Genomic DNA, 18,153 nt, shown 5'->3' on the forward strand with positions numbered 1-18,153 from the left:
ACTGAACGTGAAACTCTTGTTAGACTCACACACATGCACAAGGGAAACAACTGATTCAGTTTTAGCCAAAGTAATTTGGGGATTTCAAAGAGAACACAGATCAGAGTTAGACTCCTCGTGTTCCTTTTGAGAGGCAACAATTCATTTTTAATAAAAGGAATGTTAATCTGTTTTAGGCAGATCCTATCAAACATTTCAAACACCGAAAACCTTAAAAAGTTTATATTTGCGCATAAAAGAGGAGAGCTGAAAAGGAGGTGTGGTGGTGTCACATCATCATTGTGGGATCAGCGTGATGTTCAATGACCCAGAGACTTGGCAAAAAGCCTAAAATCATGGACAGAATTATGTGGTGAATGCATTTTAATCATCTGTCGCAGCAATATCCAATCAATGATATATGATCATGTATAATAATAATATAGCCAATATAATAACAACAGAATCAATAATCCTCACCTCATGGTGCAGGTCGATGGTAAAATCTGACTTCAGACTTTCATGTTGGAGCCGCACTGCAAGTCTGAAATGCAGGAGTGAGAAATGTTAAAAGAAATGCACACACACACACACACACACACACACACCCACACACACACACACACACACACACAGAGTTAGAACCCAACCTCTTTAGCAGCGGTTTGCTAACAGCCCAGCCTGCACTGGGGTCAGGGTAAGTAAAGGAACTGGGGTCTTCGGAAAAAGCATAGTGGTGGATGATAGAGGCCCCGTCGTCATGGAGACCCCTACCCAAAAACCATTCCTTGGAAAAAACAAACATAATAAAGCTTTCTTGAGGTAATCAACACCACCTTCAAATTCGTAACATATAGGGCTCTGTGCATGTGTGTGTGCGTCTGTGTGTGTGTGGTGTGTGTGTGCATCTGTGTGTGTGTATGTGTGCGTCTGTGTGTGTGTGCGTCTGTGTGTGTGTATGTGTGCGTCTGTGTGTGTGTGCATCTGTGTGTGTGGTGTGTGCACCTGTGTGTGTGTGCGTCTGTGTGTGTGCATCTGTGTGTGTGTGTGTGTGCGTCTGTGTGTGTGTGCGTCTGTGTGTGTGTGCGTCTGTGTGTGTGTGTGTGTGTGCATCTGTGTGTGTGTGCGTCTGTGTGTGTGCATCTGTGTGTGTGTGTGTGTGCACCTGTGTGTGTGTGCGTCTGTGTGTGTGCATCTGTGTGTGTGTGTGTGTGCGTCTGTGTGGTGTGCGTCTGTGTGTGTGTGCGTCTGTGTGTGTGTGTGTGTGTGCGTATGTGTGTGTGTGCGTCTGTGTGTGTGCATCTGTGTGTGTGTGCGTCTGTGCGTCTGTGTGTGTGTGCGTCTGTGTGGTGTGCGTCTGTGTGTGTGCATCTGTGTGGTGTGTGTGCGTCTGTGTGTGTGTGCGTCTGTGTGTGTGCATCTGTGTGTGTGTGTGTGCGTCTGTGTGTGTGTGCGTCTGGTGTGTGTGTGTGCGTGTGCGTCTGTGTGTGTGTGCGTCTGTGTGTGTGTGTGTGTGTGCATCTGTGTGTGTGTGCGTCTGTGTGTGTGCATCTGTGTGGTGTGCGTCTGTGCGTCTGTGTGTGTGTGGTCTGTGTGTGTGTGTGGTGTGTGCGTCTGTGTGTGTGTGCGTCTGTGTGTGTGCATCTGTGTGTGTGTGCGTCTGTGTGTGTGCATCTGTGTGTGTGTGCGTCTGTGCGTCTGTGTGTGCGTGCATCTGTGTGTGTGTGTGTGTGTGCGTCTGTGTGTGTGTGCGTCTGTGTGTGTGTGGGACTCTCACCTCGTGTTCTGGATATCTATGGAGCACCCTGAGCAGAGCAGCCAGTCTGAGTCTCGTTTCCTCCTCCACAAAAATAAACCATGACGCCAACTGTCCATAAGTAGCAAAAAGACTGAAATAATGCAGGAGAGAGACGTTGTTGTGTTGTTTCTCCAACAATCTCTTCTGTTGCATCTTTATTTACTGTGGTAGAGCCGGGAGGATGCTCCAGTCTCCTTCATACTCTGTCAATTCGTGGAGAAGAACGACGACTGGACATCCCTGCAGGAACACACAGGACAAAACATCACAAAATTCCAAATGATTTCATTCCAATTAAACATTTTATATTTCCTGATGCAAAAATGACACATATGTGAGAACATGCTCAGAACTGTGGCTGCTACAGTTCATCAATAGTAGCACAAACTTGACCCAGCGACCACATGACACTTGTCTTTCTTGACCTTTTCCTTTAAACAAACCGTCGCCGTAACAACGGTGCCGGCTCCGACAGCTGTGAAGCTGAATTTAGGGCGTGATGGAGGCGTTTATGACGTGTTGTCTGCAGCCTGAATAGGCCTGTTGGTGTCTGCTGACGGCCTGAACAGTGGCTGATAGCACAACTCTTGCAGATCATCTATTGGACCGGTTCTCTTCCCCCTCTGGGGTGTGTGAGGGGAGATGGTGGTGTGTGTCCTGACTGCTCATCCGTGTGTGTGACACACCTACACCTACTGCGACTGCGATTTGGACAAAATGTGCAATTATTTTAAGTCCCCTCAAACTTTTAGGTCGATACCTCCCCAAAAAAACTGATAGAAAAGGCTGCGTTAGTGACTTGATGGTTAGAAAGGTTGCAAATTAAAACATTCCTAATTCAAACCAAGCACTTTGTGTTTCATCTGAATTTTTGTTTTACCTTTTTAAATGGGTCACCTCTGTAATAAGACATCAGCCATTTTAATAGAATTTGGCTGCGGCTACACTGATCTGGTGAGATTAGTGTTACCCTGTAAGTGCATTACATCAGAGCACGTGTGTGTCCACGTGGACATCAGCCTGAACATCGCTGTCTTTCTTAAAGAATTACGTCATCAGAAAGGAAATGCTGAGAGATCCTAATAGGGGAAAAATGAATTTCATAGTAATTCCACGACCCTAACCCTAACCCTAAACTAACCTAACCTAACCTAACCCTAACCTACCCTAACCTAACCCTACCCTACCCTACCCTAACCTAACCCTACCCTAACCTAACCTAACCTACCCTAACCTAACCCTGATCCTAACCTAATCTAACCCTAACCTAACCTAACCTAACCCTGTAACCCTAAACTAACCCTAATCGAACCCTAACCTAACCTAACCCTAACCTAACCCTCTAACCTAACCTAACCTAACCCTCTAACCTAACCTAACCCTAACCTAACCCTCTAACCCTAACCTAACCCTGATCCTAACCTAATCTAACCCTAACCTAACCTAACCCTAACCCTGTAACCCTAATCTAACCCTAACCTAACCCTCTAACCCTAACCTAACCTAACCCTAATCTAACCCTAATCTAACCCTAACCTAACCTAACCCTCTAACCCTAACCTAACCCTAACCTAACCCTAACCTAACCTAACCCTCTAACCCTAACCTAACCCTAACCTAACCTACCCTAACCTAACCCTGATCCTAACCTAATCTAACCCTAACCTAACCTAACCCTAACCTAACCCTAATCTAACCCTAACCTAACCCTCTAACCCTAACCTAACCTAACCCTAATCTAACCCTAATCTAACCCTAACCTAACCCTAACCCTCTAACCCTAACCTAACCCTAACCTAACCCTAACCTAACCCTCTAACCCTAACCTAACCTAACCTAACCTAACCTACCCTAACCCTACTCTAACCTAACCTAACCCTAACCTAACCCTAACCTAACCTACCTACCCTAACCTAACCTAACCCTAATCTAACCCTGACCAACCCTAACCTAACCCTACCCTAACCTAACCCTACTCTAACCTAACCCTAACCCTCTAACCCTAACCTAACCTAACCTAACCTAACCTAACCCTACCCTAACCTAACCTACCCTAACCCTAACCTAACCCTACCCTAACCCTACCCTAACCTACCCTAACCTAACCTACCCTAACCTAACCCTAACCTACCCTACCCTAACCTAACCTAACCTAACCTACCCTACCCTAACCTAACCCTAACCTACCCTAACCCTAACCCTACCCTAACCTAACCTAACCCTACCCTACCCTAACCTAACCTAACCCTAACCTACCCTAACCTACCCTAACCCTACCCTAACCTACCCTACCCTAACCTAACCTAACCTAACCCTAACCAACCCTAACCTAACCTAACCCTAACCTACCCTACCCTAACCTAACCTAACCTAACCCTAACCTCACCCCCACGTATTCCTCTGACGGTGGCGTTTACCTTCCCCTCTTCAGCTGCCTGCTGCAGAATCTCCTCCTTCCTCTGCTCACTGCGGCGGGCGTGATACGAGTTCCTCTGACTCTGGATAACTACCACCACCTCCTGTAATCCTGGGAGCAAAATAAAGAAAAATGACTTTTCACTAACAGCTTCACTAAAAACAGATGGTACCAGTTTAATTGCAGTGATGAAAAAACCAAATCTTTGTATTGATATAAGAGCTGGCTGCTTTGGTTCCCTGAGAGAAACACGAGGCCACCTGCTGTAAAATCTGTCACTCACCAACAGACGGGTGTGTGTGTGTGTGTGTGCAGGCCTCCCGGTGTTCTGCACCCTGCAAAGAGTGAGTGATTACTGCTAAATCAGATCTAATCACAGCAACAATCACAGCAAGAATCTGGCAGGAATTCTTACTTGAGCATGACACATGTCATCAGCAGCGCCACCTTTCAAAGCAACACATGTTCATTAGAACATCAAATGCATTGCTGGTTAATTGCTAATGATTTCAAATAAGAAGATTTTGAAGCCAACTACCTCTACTTGAAGAAATCAATTGCAATGAACTGTTTATGTGAATAGACTTGTCAGTAACAGCAATAAAATTAGAAGACATAACTCCAATAACTCACAGTAATACAATATTCAAAATCTACTGATTTAGGATTAGGTAGATATACAATATAAAGTAGTTGTGTAAATGAGATAGATGTTATTATTTTATTAGGCAAGTTAGGAAAATCCTGAAGATAAGACTCAATAAGATGATCCATGTCACAATACATCTTATTTATTGACATGTGCTATTTTAAACAACGAAAACAACTATAAATACAATTGTACAGCAAATAACATCGAACATCTAAAATGAATTCATCCAAATTACTGTATGTTTGTTTGTTTTTTTAATAAGTCTATAAGAAATTCAATTATACGCCCTTTAAAACTGGGCTCATTTATGTTGCAGCCAGTTTGGCGATTAAATTATCGTGTCCTTTTTGGAATTTCAAAATAAAACATACGAAATTTCCATATTAGGTATAACTTACAAACTTACAAATATCTCATTGAGGTTAATACACAAATACTTTCAACAAAATAAATTGCAACTATAAACGTAGTAATATACTCATTCTGTGCCTTCTTCGTCGTTAATTTAGGAATTGTTTTAACTGTATAAGATTATGTTGAAGGCCGATCAAACCTATTTCCGCTGTTCTCCAGGCGGCAGCAGTATGTCGTGCTAAATGCTAGCAGTTTAGCTCACCCGGTAGCGGTCTTGTTCGTGAATTGGCCTCACTTACCGCAACAAAAAAGAAACATAGCGATTTTAAATCCATTAACCGCTTTAAAGTGTGACATTGTACCCGTGGCTGTTGGATTTCGATTAAAATGGTTGTCTTTTTATGCCGCAGTCAGAAATAGGTTAGCTACAGTACTAAACGTAACGCCAATATATAATGTGTTGATGCAGAACGTCAGCGACCTCCAGTGGACATAAATAAAAATACACCATCAATTGTACTCCGGACTACGTCATATTTATTCGACTATTAATCAGTACATATGGCAAAAACAAACAAACAAAAAACAGTTTCTTACACATACTCCTACCAAAAACATGGTACTGGAAGATAGGGATATTACAATTATGCATGTGTGTGTTGGGGCTCGGGTTTTTCCGTCGTATTCCTCGAACGTTGTAAAACGTGGGAAAATAACTAGCATTACAAATAATAAAATGTGAAATAAAATCAGGTTTTTGTGTCTCTACGGGCTGTTACCTTCGATGTCTAATAGAGAAATCGCAAGCAAATGATTCATCATTCTGCTCACCAAAGCGAATTGTTAAGCCATCTTGTTCTTGGTCTGTGAAACCACAGTCGTGTCGTTATTTTTGTGTAATTATTGTGTGAATTACTTTTTACAAACGTCTGGTGTTGGCTGCCGTGAACTGAAGTTAGCTAATTGTAAGCACAGCAATTAAAAGTTCAAATAAACATTAAACTGTCTTTACATTGTTATTAATAAACGCATAATTCCCTCTGATAATTCAGTATTTTACCTTGTTTTCCCCTTTCATACCTTCATTAGAATAACCCTCGTCTCTTGCTCCTCATATCCAACAATCTTCTATTAAGTATTACTGTAGCAGGAAACAGTATAAATTGGCAGTCAAAAACAGTATTTGTTTCATTGCAACAAATATTTGCTAGAATATGTTTGACTTTTGCTGATTTATTTTCTTAAGTAGGGCACGCGGTTTTATTTTGTAAAATATCACAGGAAGTTGAACTGTAAAAAGTACATAACAGCATCTGTCCAGCGTTACACTGCAGTTCTAAAATGGTCTTTGGAAAACTCTGCAGGACGGAGAGCAGAAGAAAGAAAAGTGTCACCATGATGGTCGGAAAAATGAATCGAAAAAGAGTGACGGTGACACCACTGGAGGAATTCCTGGGGAAGCCTCCGGAGGGCTTCACCGTGGAAGATCTGGCCTCTGGGTGCCGAGTCCACAGTGACCCGGAGCGGAGCTTGGTACTCATCGATGACCTCCACAGCTGCGGGAGGAATGTGTTCTTCTGCAGCTCACTGGGACGGTGAGGAACCCACAACATACATTCTTGCTCAAGAGTTTATGCACTGAAGTAATTTTCACCACAGGAAGATAAAAGTGCGGAACCTTTGGGAGTACTCCGCCACCAGGAGCAGTCTGCTGTCCAAGACGATCTATTTGCTGGTTTCTGCTCATGAAGAAAACACAGCAAAGGAAGCCAGAGGTAGATTAAGCTCCGCATTCAACAATTCATGTCTGAGACAGCAACAATGTGGAAGTTTATTATAAAACAGAGTTTGTTCCTCTTTGTAAGATGTCTGTGTAGATTCTCAATCATCCAGGTCATTGTATCCAAGGTAGTTTTCTCTGTCAACCCAGTCAAGTTGACAGAGAAAACTACCTTGGTTCCTCTTTGTAATGTCCGACCTAAATTTGGACCAAAGCTTGTTGGAATATTGAGACATGTAATTATGGCAGAGCATTGTTGCTATATTGGGAGCTAAATATGCAGACTTGGGGTTCATTCAGAGAGCTGGAGCTCAGGAGCCCAGACTTTGTCTTTAGTCATCACAGTAAAGCCCATAAACCTGATATTGGGTCAGGGTCAGGGTCAGGGTCAGGGTCAGGGTCAGGGTCAGGATCAGGATCAGGATCAGGGTCGGGGTTGGGATCAGGGTCAGGGTCAGGGTCGGGGTTGGGATCAGGGTCAGGGTCAGGGTCAGGGTCAGGGTGAAGACTGATGCTGGCCTACAAGAGTCGAGTGGGTGGAGAAGAAAAAAGAGCCAGGACAGCAAAGTTGAACTATGTCCCGCCTCTGTCCTCGTGTCCTCGTGTCCTCTTGCTTTAATTACTAACAGGATCATACGTTATGTCCATCGACGGCTGTGACCCTTTCATCAAGTGGCAGATGGAAAGAGGCCTGGACTGGACCATCTCCTCTGTTACTGGGGAGAGCTACAGGGTGGATGTAAGGAGTGTCTGGACTCAGTGTCTTCTTTATTGCCTGTCTTCTAGTTTTCAATGGGGCATTTTTTCCCAGATTGACTTGAGCGAACTGCTGCAGAGCTCAGAGGTCATGACCTGTGACCCAACAAAAGCCACCCCTGTGTGGAGAGACGCCTACTTCACCCTCAAATACTACTCTGATGCCATGTTTGACTTCTCACACTGGTTTGGCTTCAGCAACAGGGCATTTAAGGTAAATGCCCCCCCCCATCTTCTGCTTTAAAAAGCATGTGCTGGCTCTTTTTTGACCTGTTTTCTCTTTTGAAGCTGAGAATGATGCGGGCCATGACCACATGAAGAGCAACTGAAGCTCGCAACTTGATTTTTGAGCATTTCTACTTAATCATGAAGGTCTGTGGTCAGAGCTGTGGCTAATACCGACCCGCTAGATGAAGAAGCTCAAACAAGATCATGTGTTTGTGCTGTCACTGCAGGCGAACTGGACCGAGAAGAAAACTCTGAAGAAGACACAGTAGAAGTAGATTTTTAATAGGATTTGTTTAAACCTTTGGAGCTGCGGCGGCAGTTCAACACAATCACAGCAGCACCTTTAGATCCACCTGGACTACGGAATGAGGAGCAGAGCCGAGGCGGCGCTGGTGATGGTTTCCACGTGCTCCTTGAAGTCGCTGCTGAGGTAGCGCAGCAGCAGGTAGTTGGAGATGCCCACAACACACATCAGCAGCAGGAAGCAGAGGATCCGTTTCCCAAACAAATAGCCCGGGGTGCTCCGAAAGGGATTTAATGAAGAAAATTAGATGATTGTAAATTCACACATTGTCACTAGATGTTGTTCTTTTATACCTTTGAGATGTTTGACCCATGTATCCAACAAAGTACTTCTGCCTCACTACAAGGTAGATGATCCCAGCAAAGGCAGCAGGAGCTGCAGACGAGAGAATTCACTCTTTTAATACACTGATTCTGATTCGTGACCAAAGTCTGAACGACACATGTCGGTTATTTAAATGTCAATAAAATTCTGTTGCATTTTTGTGCAATGAGACGTGTTTCTGACTGGGCTTTTGGGTTTGGGCCGTGCGTTTACAAGTGCAGCTGTGTTGATTAGCGTTACCTTGACTGAGACACAGACCGGCGCACCACATCACCGCCAAGAATGTAGGATATGTGTCCATGCAGTTCCGACTGGGAAGGAGAGCACAGGTGAAGGTCGGGGCCCTTTTGCCAAACACTTTATTGAAGATTTGAGGTCTAACGTGCATCTGGGACCATGTAAATACGTCACACAGCTAAATAGATTAAATAGATTTTCCCAAACGAAGGTGGTTCACTCACATCTTTTACCGATGGATCTACTCGGGATGTCTGAAAGCACTTTTCCCCCAAATCTGTTGTGATTCATGGACAAACCCAGAACCTATGAGCTAATGAGGCTGGCGAGCGCCGCACCAGCTGCCTACTGCTCACTAAGTTAAAAGGAAAATCTGAGGCCAAGTGTGCGAATCAAGCAGGAAGAGCTGTTGCACTGAGTTGCAACAGTCAGACCGACATGTTGCACAGAACAGAAAAACCCCTCCCGTTGGTCAACACTGGCAACGCTTCCGGGTAACTATGAAATGTTAAACAGGTCTTAAATAAGTGAGAAATTCAACAATGTCATAAATGAGACCAATTATTATAAAATAAACTCTTACTTGGCACAAGAAACTCTTTCAAAAGCTTCTGCTTTGCTGTTTGGACCGTTGCATTCCTTCTCCACTTTTAGGGCAAAGAAGACTGGGGGATAAAAAGAAACTTCATGAATTTGAGTGAAAACACTGACCTTCCACTGCTCCACTCTCCTCACCGTTCTGGAGCACGCTGAGGAGAGTGATGATGACCAGGAGGTAGATGTTTTCCACCACCACCACTTCCATGGTCACACGAGGGCTGGTGTCAGGTCAGCTGGATGCAGAGGCTGAAAGGCTGTTTCCACAAAGTGTGATGTGTATTTATACATTGCAAATTCTACCTCCTCTTATGTAAAGGTTTTGGGCTAACACAGAAGCCTGAAACTTCCTCTTTTCCGTGTGTGCGTGTGCGCGCATGCACGTCAATGAATGCAGTATTGTTCTGACTCCTGTCAGTGTTTGTGTTATGTTTAGCACCCCCCACTGGCGTCTTAGGGCATTACACCTGCCACGAGTTTGTTTTTGAGAAGCCACCTACAGTGCGTGTCACATGCACGCTGCTCCACCGCAGTGTGGTCTGAACCTTGGAGTAGATCCATCATTTTACAAGACAAACAAAGAAATGTAAGGTCTCAGAAGATTTCAGTAAACTCTCAACCTGGAATCAAGTCTACGAGGTCTTTTGTTGTTCGCTATCTGTCTACGATAACCTGACGTGTTATCCAGGACAGAATAAAGAAAGTATACATTTATGGTTTTGCTTTGCTTCAGGAACCTTTACAGCAAAATTCATTTGGAAGAAACCGGGCGACCATTTTTAAATAAAACTGAAAGGTTCAAAAAGATTAAGCTCTAAAAAATAACTTTTTATTGGTGAAAATCTCTGGTGTGTGTAGTTAATTAAGCACACTTTAATGTACAAGTGTCTACGGCAGTTGTAGCGTTTATTAATTTATCATTTATTATGCTCATTTATTATGGTTATTTATTACCGTTATCTATTGCCCGCCCTCTCAGCCTCCCATATGGTCTAGCGGTCAGGATTCCTGGTTTTCACCCAGGCGGCCCGGGTTCGACTCCCGGTATGGGAACGCGCCCTTTTAATTCTCTTAGTTTTGATGACTTGTTCATCCATCTTTATAAAGTCTAAAATGATTACGGATTCTAGTTCCGGCAGAGGATCCACGGATATTTGGTTCATCAGCTCATTAACTCATGTAGGTCACCAACATTTATAAAACAGCTCCACTCGTTTATGGGTTAAGAAAAGGGAAACAAACCTATGCTATATCACACTTAGATTGTATTATTTAAAAATTTATTCTGATGGAGAAGGTTTCTTATTTAACAAGACATTGTTCTGCAGCATTACACAATTGTATAACAAACTTAGTTAATTAAATAATTCAAAACGGTATTCTAACCCTTCAAAATAAGAGCAAAAAATGTGTGTGGGCGTGGGGGACATGTGCTGACATGCAACCCAACAATATACACACTAAAACGTGCAGATTTCCGAGATGGCAACGTCTGTGTAACACAGAAAACAAACAGAATCTTACAAATGATGAATGAGTTTAAAATTTACATTGGTAGAACATTAAGACCCAACATTAATGATAATCTTCCAATTTAACCAAATATATTCTATAAAGCCTAAACAAACAGATCAAGAGCACTTAGAGCCTCCGTTTCCATTTCAGTGGGTCTCTGAGAGGCAACCTGGAAGATGAAATCATCAAGAAAGTTTTCCATGCTGGGCTCAGTCTGGTTCAGGTGGGACGCTGCCCCCCCGCCCCCGCTGTCCCGCCGGGTCACCCCCCCGCCCCCGCCCCCGCTGTCCCGCCGGGTCACTCCTCCTTGCCCGGTAGCAATCATGTCGAGGACGCTTGTGCTATCTGGTGAAAGGTGACTGGCGGTGGTCGCTGGCGAGAGCAGATCCAGCAACAAGCTGCCGCCACCCGCGGCGTCATAGGTGCTGGAGACGGAGCCGGGGGAGGTGAGGTCCGTGCTGTCGGGCCCCTGATAACCCAACATTCCATTTAGCTTGGCCAGTTTCTTCTTCTTAGCCTTGAGCTTCTTTATCAGCTTATATCGGAGGGCTTCGGTGTGATTGAGACACGGCGGGCTCTTCGAGGAGCGGCTGCCACACCTCCCAGAGGACAACACCTCCACGTGGTCCCTGGTGTCCAGCCATGGAGGCGAGGCCGTGTTGTGGTGGCTTGGAGCGCTCCTGAGAACGGGAGCGGCGTTCTGTGGGACCGAGCTCTTGATGCCAAAGGAGTGGTACATGGCTGCAGCCTTTAGGGGCAGAGAACCGTCTTCCATCCCGAGCCGTGCGTTGGGGGCCTGCCTTCCAGGGCCCTGAGCTCTTCTCACAGGGTTGGGGGTCGAGTGCACCTGAAGGGTGACCGGGGCAAGTCTCTCCTCTGGCTTTTTATTTGAGAATTGCGGGTTTTTGCTGAGCAGATATGACCAGCGTCTATTTTCAAATGATGAAGGCATCTCTCGGGTGATTTCCTGGGTTATGGCCAAGGACAGAGAATCACTGGAAGACACCGGAGATGCCTGCTGAGTAGCTTCGGGAGATGCCTGGGTGGGGTTTGAGGGCAAACTTTTGTCAACAATGAGCGGTTCTGAAGACGCGGGCGGCAGAAATACCGGATCCATTTTGGACAAATCTGCCTTTTTACCCCTGTGTGTGCCATCACACCTGCCGCTCTCCTGAATGGCTTCACCAGTCACGTGTGTGGCCTCAAGACAGGAGTTTCCATCGACTTTAGGAAAGACGGAGGCGGTGGGCGGCTCAGCAGAAGAGCTGTCCGGTGCCGAGTCCGGTGCAGAGTCCGGTGCAGAGTCCGGTGCAGAGTCCGGTGTTCCGCTCGTGGTGGGAGCACCGCAGCTCTGCACCGGCCCGCTGTCATTCACAGGCTGAATGTCGAAACCTGGTGTGATATCCAGCAGCGTGAATGTGATGATGTCATCGTGGGAAAGGCCCTCAAAGGTGTCGAGCAGTGTTGTCGAACCAATAGACGCATCGGCGGCGGTGGGGTCCGTGACGTGGGAGCCGTCTCCTGGTGCTGACAGAGCACAGACGATGGCTGTATCGTTGTGAGGTATCAGAAGAGACCGCTCGGGGGAGTCACCTGACCGCTCGTCCATTTCACTCCCTCCGTCGGCCGGGCGTGACCCCATCTGACCCTCAGGTGGAGGGTTGTCAGGGAAACTGCTGGATGGAGCACAGGTGGCAGGGCCCTCGCCCTCCTCCACCTCCCAGAACACAATGTGCATCTCCTCAGCAGGGATCGGGAGCTTTCCATGAGTTTTACATTCGGGATGTTTCAAGTCATCATACTCGAGCCAAACCCCTGGAAGAAGCAACCGTGTAGAACATCAACACAAGCCGGAGCAACATTAACATTTGGTAACATTTTGGTGACCCTTGGAATGTGCTATTGGCAAACTCCAACAGGAACAAATTCAGTTATGGGACAGAACAATAAGAGAAAATAAGATACACACAGGCGACACACGAATGCTGGCTTGCTTTCTACCAATACTACACAAACTCAGGCAGAGGGGTACGCGTGTCCTTCAGGAGAGCTCTCACCATTAGAGGAACAGACCCAGGTCACAAAGTGCCTGAGCTGCTGGTCGTACTGGATGACTGTGGAGACGCCGTAAAGGTTCCCATGGAAGCTGAAGCTGTACTTCCTCACATCATTGTCAGGAAGTCCCTGGACAAAGTGCAGCCCAAACACAGGAGGCAAGCTACACAAAACACAAAGGACACTCCTTTTCTTTTGCACTCAATCATTGAACATGTTATTATTGAAAATAAAGATGAACTGTGTCACCACCCAACACAAAAGTATTAATAATACTGTGGATACTGTTCCAGTCAGTCATGATCAAGGTATTTCGGAGGCAGATATTTCATTTATGCAGCATTGTAAGACCAAACTGTGAGCTTCCCCACCTCTCCAGGGTCATGGTCCTCCTCTGGTGCTTCCTCCAGCACGTATTGCACGGCGCCAGGTGGACAGCGTGCAGTGGGAGCCAGTCGGGTACCACGTCTGTGAACGTGGGCAAGGTCTTCCTAACCCTGAACGGATGAGATTGTTGTTAATTGTTGTCTATTTACGTGGGTTTCTGTCCAACAAAGTCTGCAAAATGTCTCCAAATTCAGAAGAAAAACTGTCATTTCTGTTTTGCCAACATGAGTAAATTTGCACAGCCCTGACTTGAGCATCTCCTTTACACACCCTCAGAGTTCCTGGGCCTTTCTGACCGTCATCACCCACCTTTCTTGTGTGGCCACGCTGCATCCGTCACACCTGAACTCCCACCGCAACACGGACTGAAACAGAGGCTCTGCCCAGGTGTCCATGGCAAGTAGAAGTGGCAGAGCAAACACTGGGGTCTCTTCCTTACCTGGGAGGCACAAATATGTGTAGTTATGGGTTTATTCATCAGCCCCAGGAGATCCTGCTACTGTCGGTGTGCAGCAGACTGCTCTGCTCACACGGACCTTTGATCTACCCATTTAATTTGATTTAGCCAACAGTTGTATCAAAGGGTCAGTTCAGTATTTCCTGACGAACTATTTGAGGCAGGGGAGCTGCTTTGGTGGACTAATTACTGAAGTCTGAGCGAGAAGAGACCCACTGACTTCAGATTCTGTCTTTTGTGCTCCTTTTATTCAAACACCATCAACCTCCAGGTTCTTTGATCCAATGTAAAGAACAGGCTCCAACAATTCAGGCAAAATCTGACATTTGAAAAACACGCCCAGACCTGCAAAAGTGTTGGCTGCTTTGAAACGTGTTTGGGATTCAAACCAGAGGCGTTCGACGCTACAAAGCAAAGAAGATGCAAATCTAGCCTCATTTCTGTCACGTGATGAACGGTGGCATTGGGTTCTATGAAATATTCAGAAACAGAAAACTTGAGGAAGGTTGTGCAGGTGGGGTTGAAGGTCGCTCTGGAACCATGAAACAAAGCTGAAAGTGAGTCAGGACCCTGGTATCTGTCCTCATTCACTGATCAGAGATCTGCTCTCACCCAGTTTGCAGTGAAGTTTAGGCTGCAGCTGTTGGAAGATCCACATGCGGAGGCGCTGCAGCTCTGTGTTGGTCTTTCGTAGCAGATTATTTGAAACCATCACAACCTCATCTGGAGACAAAATCACATTTTAAAAAAAATACATTCGAAGGGAAAGTGATCATCATCATCATCATCATCATCATCGTCGTTATCTTTAGTGCTGCTTTTACAGAACCTTTGAAAAACATGCCCACAGATATGTCAAATCTTGTGTTATCAATTCGGAAATGAAAAAGCAAATAATGACATTTCTGAATAAAATGTGATAAATGTTCATAATCACAACCATGATTGTTTTGCGACGGACTTGAGCAATGACCTCTTTCAGAGGTTTAAACTCCAAATGTACTCACTGAGAAGACAGTTGCACAAGTAGAGAGATTCTGACTAGCTAAGCTAAGTCAAAAATAATGGTGTCACATCTGCTCCCCGAAATGCTAACGTTCCTGTCATAATTAGCAATACTCATTAAACATTAGCAACGTACGAAAATAGGCCAAATCCTACTTTATTGTAGATGTGATAGAATTCTCCAGCAAACTCACCACCGGCAGGGTGAGGCTGGGGGTGAGGCTGAGGCTGAGGGTGAGGCTGGGGGGGAGGGTGGGGGTGGGGGTGGGGCTGGGGCTGCTGCCGGCCTGGGACGGCAGAGCAAATGTCCTCATACTCCCTCATCAGTCGCCAGACGCACGACTCCTGGGGCTCCGCTGCAGGTCTACACCTTTTTAAGCTTTTGCAGTTCACCAAAGCAACAAGCATTGAATCCAGCCAACACAGATTCTCACTGTTAGGCCAGAAAAGTTGACCTGGAAGAGGTAAAAGGTCAGATGACTTCATTTCCTCCACATCTTCATCTTCAGGCTCTGGCTGAATATTGTCAAAATGCTCGTGTGCTGAAAGTGCCGTGTGTCCTCGTGCTGCTTCATGTTGGGAGGAGACGGTCTCGTCTTTGAGCGACGGACTGCTGACCACAGCACTGTGGGAGTGGAGCGTTTCACGGGGACTCCTAGAACTCTCCCCCACTTCTGAAACCCTGGGGGCCCCACAGTGAGGGGACAGCACAGGCATGGCAGTGTTGAGCAAGTCTTTGGGAAGAGGCTGTCGCTGTTCAGGCAGGTCAGGAGAGGTGAGAAGAGTAAAAGCTTCTGTGGAACATGGAACCTTTTCTGGTCCCTTGTCCACAACAAGAGCTTCCCCTCCAGCTGCATTGCTCCCCAGCTCAACACCCAAAGGTTCCCTGTCATATCCATTTTCAACATCTGCCCTGGATAAACAGGTTTGTTCCTCACTGCCGACTGCGGGAGCAACCTGCTCTGCTGGGCTGGGGAAAGCACCAGCGATAATGTCACTGAATCGCGTGCGTTTGTGATCGGGTTCAATCGGGTCTTCTCTCCCCAATGAGAATGTGTTTTTTCGCTTGGACCCAACAGGTTGATCCACTGGAACCAAACTGGCCAAAATATCCTCCAAAGACCGGCTAACCAAAGGGAAAAGGCACTGGGTGGAAAGAAAACAGTGGAAATGTTACTGAAGAAAAGCCTGATCTGAGCTGATGAGTGTGTCCACCAGGGCGGAGACATACCTGTGGGTTTGTACAAACCGGGATAGACTCATGGAGGTTGACGTGGTACGAGCGCAGAGCAAAGGTTAAGCCCTTCGAAGTGCACCAGGGGCAGTTCTCCAGCAAAGCAGCCCTTTTCTGAACCTAAATTAGGAAAAATAAATTATTTGAAATTTAAAAACAAACCTTCAACTCCAAATCCTTTTGAGATCTTTCGCCTTTTACAAAGATTTCCATTTTTGTGTCTTTTGTTTATTTTGACTGGTAATGACCAGTTTGAGTTCAATTCAATTCAGCTTTGCGCAAGTGACAACAATGAGAGGAGTTCTACTGACTTTTCCCAAATACCCAACCAGTGGTGAGGACAAAGCCTCCAAATCTGTGTCTTCACCGCTCAGTGACAATCCACTTCTGCGCGTCGGGTCCATAGCCGTCCGGTGCCATTCAAAAAATATTACCATCTCACTGGGACCACCGACGTCACAAAAAGCTGAGGAACACACACCAAAGAATCATGTTATTCCAAAATCGGCTTTAAAGGTGAACTACAGAACAAGTTTTATTTTGGAATACAGTTATAAAACGAGCCCAGCACTCCACCAGGCAGAGCCACAAACACCCATTGTAAAGGATAGAATATATAATATATATATGTAACAGTGATATGAGGTTACACAATGGGAGTTGCCCGCGTGATGATCTAGGCCGAAGCCCCCTGGCTTTTCTCTGGGTAGATCACCAAACTTTAATGAACTTTTCCTTGACTCATTATCATCCACCTAAATGTAAAAGCAAAATCCTTTTATATATTCTTAGTTATAAAAGAAGACAAACGTCAGCGTCACAAAACCTTGGCGGAGGTAATTATATCCATCCCTGATCACTATTGGATGTTAGTGCCACATTAGTCAGTGCAAATTGCGTTGATTTCGGTTCCAAACTTACAATGAACACCGTGTTTTCCGACACCGATGTCAAACAATCAAGCGTTATTTACCCTATTGAATGGTCTTTAAAGATACATACGAAAACACAGCTAAGAGACAGAGCAGCATCCATCCATCCATCCATCATCTACCCCTTAACGGGGCCGTGGGGGCCTGGAGACCCCCTGGACAAGTTGACAGGGAGAGTGAATAATCACAAGGATAAAGTGATTTGGGACTACATTTCTTTGCATGTCTGTTATCTATTCGGAATATTATAATCACTTATCAATATGCCTTCAAATTATAAGATTCGATTAAATAATCGTATGAAGAGTTCAATATTGTAATCCGGTAGCTAGCATGCTACCATGTTAGCCTAAAGCCGGGAACATACTGAAACAACACCGACTCTTATTTAAAGCTTTCAGGAAATAAAATGAACATAAATACATACCGTCTTTAAACGTAGAGAATATATAATATATTACAATGTGCAAGAACGAATTTTGCCCCACGTTTTCTCAAGAGAAATAGGTTACGCTTGTTGAGAGGGTCCATGACATGTGCATTCCGCCTCTTCGTAACAGAAACGTTCCTTTTCCGGTCACCAATCAGTGTACGTCGCCCTTTGTCTTCCCCTTCGTGCACATTGGTTCCGCCTTGTCCCTCATGGTGGAGGAGCTGCGTTCTCATGACTTATCCGTGACACTATGATTTTGAAGAAACATGGTTACAAATTCTACATTTTGAACACACCCGTATATACACATCTATCTATCTATCTATCTATCTATCTATCTATCTATCTATCTATCTATCTATCTATCTATCTATCTATCTATCTATCTATCTATCTGTGCATTTGTGTGCGTGTTATGTGTCAGATCAAATGTATGTGTTTTCCCTCACAGATTCATATTCGCAGTCTCACGCACGCACACAGCTGGGCCTGGACCAATCCCGCCTCTTGCGTGTGCCCTCCTCCCTCCTTGAGCTCCTCCTGTATATGCTGCTTTCCTGTCCCTTTGCTTTCTCTTGATGACAAAATGAATTTGCATATTTTTTCAGGGAGGACCGATCATGCATTAACTGGTCACCTCCCAGCCCCTTGAGCACAAGGAGGAACTGACAGGAAAACAACACAGGAAAACATGTGGTGTCAGTCTGGGT

At 45.4% G+C, this 18,153-nt stretch overlaps 4 protein-coding genes, 1 long non-coding RNA gene and 1 other non-coding gene across 17 annotated transcripts in view; 3 read left to right on the forward strand and 3 right to left on the reverse strand.

Annotated features, from left to right (window-relative positions):
• Positions 1 to 5,674, reverse strand: part of b3glctb (beta 3-glucosyltransferase b) — a 16,280-nt gene extending 10,606 nt beyond the window's left edge. For 4 of the 7 annotated variants that reach the window (XR_008953728.1, XM_057055124.1, XM_057055118.1 and 1 more), the window contains exons 1-8: positions 5,462 to 5,674; positions 4,609 to 4,640; positions 4,477 to 4,528; positions 4,195 to 4,304; positions 1,941 to 2,017; positions 1,757 to 1,868; positions 630 to 766; positions 460 to 523 (exon numbers count right to left, since the gene is read on the reverse strand). Coding sequence is in view for 6 of the 7 variants with exons in the window: in XM_057055124.1 (XP_056911104.1) it covers positions 460 to 523; positions 630 to 766; positions 1,757 to 1,868; positions 1,941 to 2,017; positions 4,195 to 4,304; positions 4,477 to 4,528; positions 4,609 to 4,640; positions 5,462 to 5,534 (657 nt within the window). In the remaining variant the exon portion in view is untranslated. Of the gene's footprint in view, positions 1 to 459; positions 524 to 629; positions 767 to 1,756; positions 1,869 to 1,940; positions 2,018 to 4,194; positions 4,305 to 4,476; positions 4,529 to 4,608; positions 4,641 to 5,398 lie in introns of all 7 variants that reach the window. The other 3 variants (XM_057055121.1, XM_057055119.1, XM_057055122.1) reach the window with 3 other exon arrangements.
• Positions 1 to 18,153, forward strand: part of LOC130537969 (uncharacterized) — a 157,466-nt gene that overhangs the window by 128,358 nt on the left and 10,955 nt on the right. The window lies entirely within an intron of this gene.
• LOC130537961 (mesenteric estrogen-dependent adipogenesis protein-like) lies at positions 6,488 to 8,757 on the forward strand. 2 transcript variants are annotated; one of them, XM_057055149.1, is made up of 6 exons: positions 6,488 to 6,794; positions 6,859 to 6,974; positions 7,609 to 7,718; positions 7,791 to 7,949; positions 8,024 to 8,108; positions 8,202 to 8,757. In XM_057055149.1, the coding sequence occupies exons 1-5, from the start codon at positions 6,541 to 6,543 to the stop codon at positions 8,051 to 8,053; spliced, it is 669 nt and encodes a 222-aa protein (XP_056911129.1). In that variant the 5' UTR covers positions 6,488 to 6,540; the 3' UTR covers positions 8,054 to 8,108; positions 8,202 to 8,757. The 2 variants fall into 2 exon arrangements, with proteins under 2 accessions (XP_056911129.1, XP_056911130.1); XM_057055150.1 differs by having other exon boundaries at positions 8,024 to 8,107; positions 8,191 to 8,757.
• alox5ap (arachidonate 5-lipoxygenase-activating protein) lies at positions 8,225 to 9,825 on the reverse strand. 2 transcript variants are annotated; one of them, XM_057055158.1, is made up of 5 exons: positions 9,564 to 9,825; positions 9,412 to 9,475; positions 8,832 to 8,902; positions 8,561 to 8,642; positions 8,225 to 8,484 (listed from the first exon to the last, which is right to left on the reverse strand). In XM_057055158.1, exons 1-5 carry the CDS (start codon positions 9,631 to 9,633, stop codon positions 8,322 to 8,324), a joined length of 450 nt encoding a protein of 149 aa, XP_056911138.1. In that variant the 5' UTR covers positions 9,634 to 9,825; the 3' UTR covers positions 8,225 to 8,321. The 2 variants fall into 2 exon arrangements, with proteins under 2 accessions (XP_056911138.1, XP_056911136.1); XM_057055156.1 differs by having other exon boundaries at positions 9,412 to 9,493; positions 9,564 to 9,805.
• Positions 10,407 to 10,478, forward strand: trnae-uuc (transfer RNA glutamic acid (anticodon UUC)). The gene has a single exon. It is a non-coding gene; the product is annotated as a tRNA-Glu (tRNA).
• On the reverse strand, positions 10,689 to 17,655 carry uspl1 (ubiquitin specific peptidase like 1). Of its 4 annotated transcripts, XM_057055082.1 has the most exons (10): positions 17,438 to 17,655; positions 17,081 to 17,165; positions 16,390 to 16,544; positions 16,076 to 16,198; positions 15,039 to 15,990; positions 14,452 to 14,562; positions 13,692 to 13,821; positions 13,367 to 13,492; positions 12,998 to 13,158; positions 10,689 to 12,755 (listed from the first exon to the last, which is right to left on the reverse strand). In XM_057055082.1, exons 3-10 carry the CDS (start codon positions 16,513 to 16,515, stop codon positions 11,044 to 11,046), a joined length of 3,441 nt encoding a protein of 1,146 aa, XP_056911062.1. In that variant the 5' UTR covers positions 16,516 to 16,544; positions 17,081 to 17,165; positions 17,438 to 17,655; the 3' UTR covers positions 10,689 to 11,043. The 4 variants fall into 4 exon arrangements, with proteins under 4 accessions (XP_056911062.1, XP_056911059.1, XP_056911060.1 ...); XM_057055079.1 differs by lacking the exon at positions 17,081 to 17,165; XM_057055080.1 differs by having other exon boundaries at positions 16,390 to 17,165.

Source organism: Takifugu flavidus, chromosome 14, assembly GCF_003711565.1.
Source record: "Takifugu flavidus isolate HTHZ2018 chromosome 14, ASM371156v2, whole genome shotgun sequence".
Taxonomy (NCBI): domain Eukaryota; kingdom Metazoa; phylum Chordata; class Actinopteri; order Tetraodontiformes; family Tetraodontidae; genus Takifugu; species Takifugu flavidus.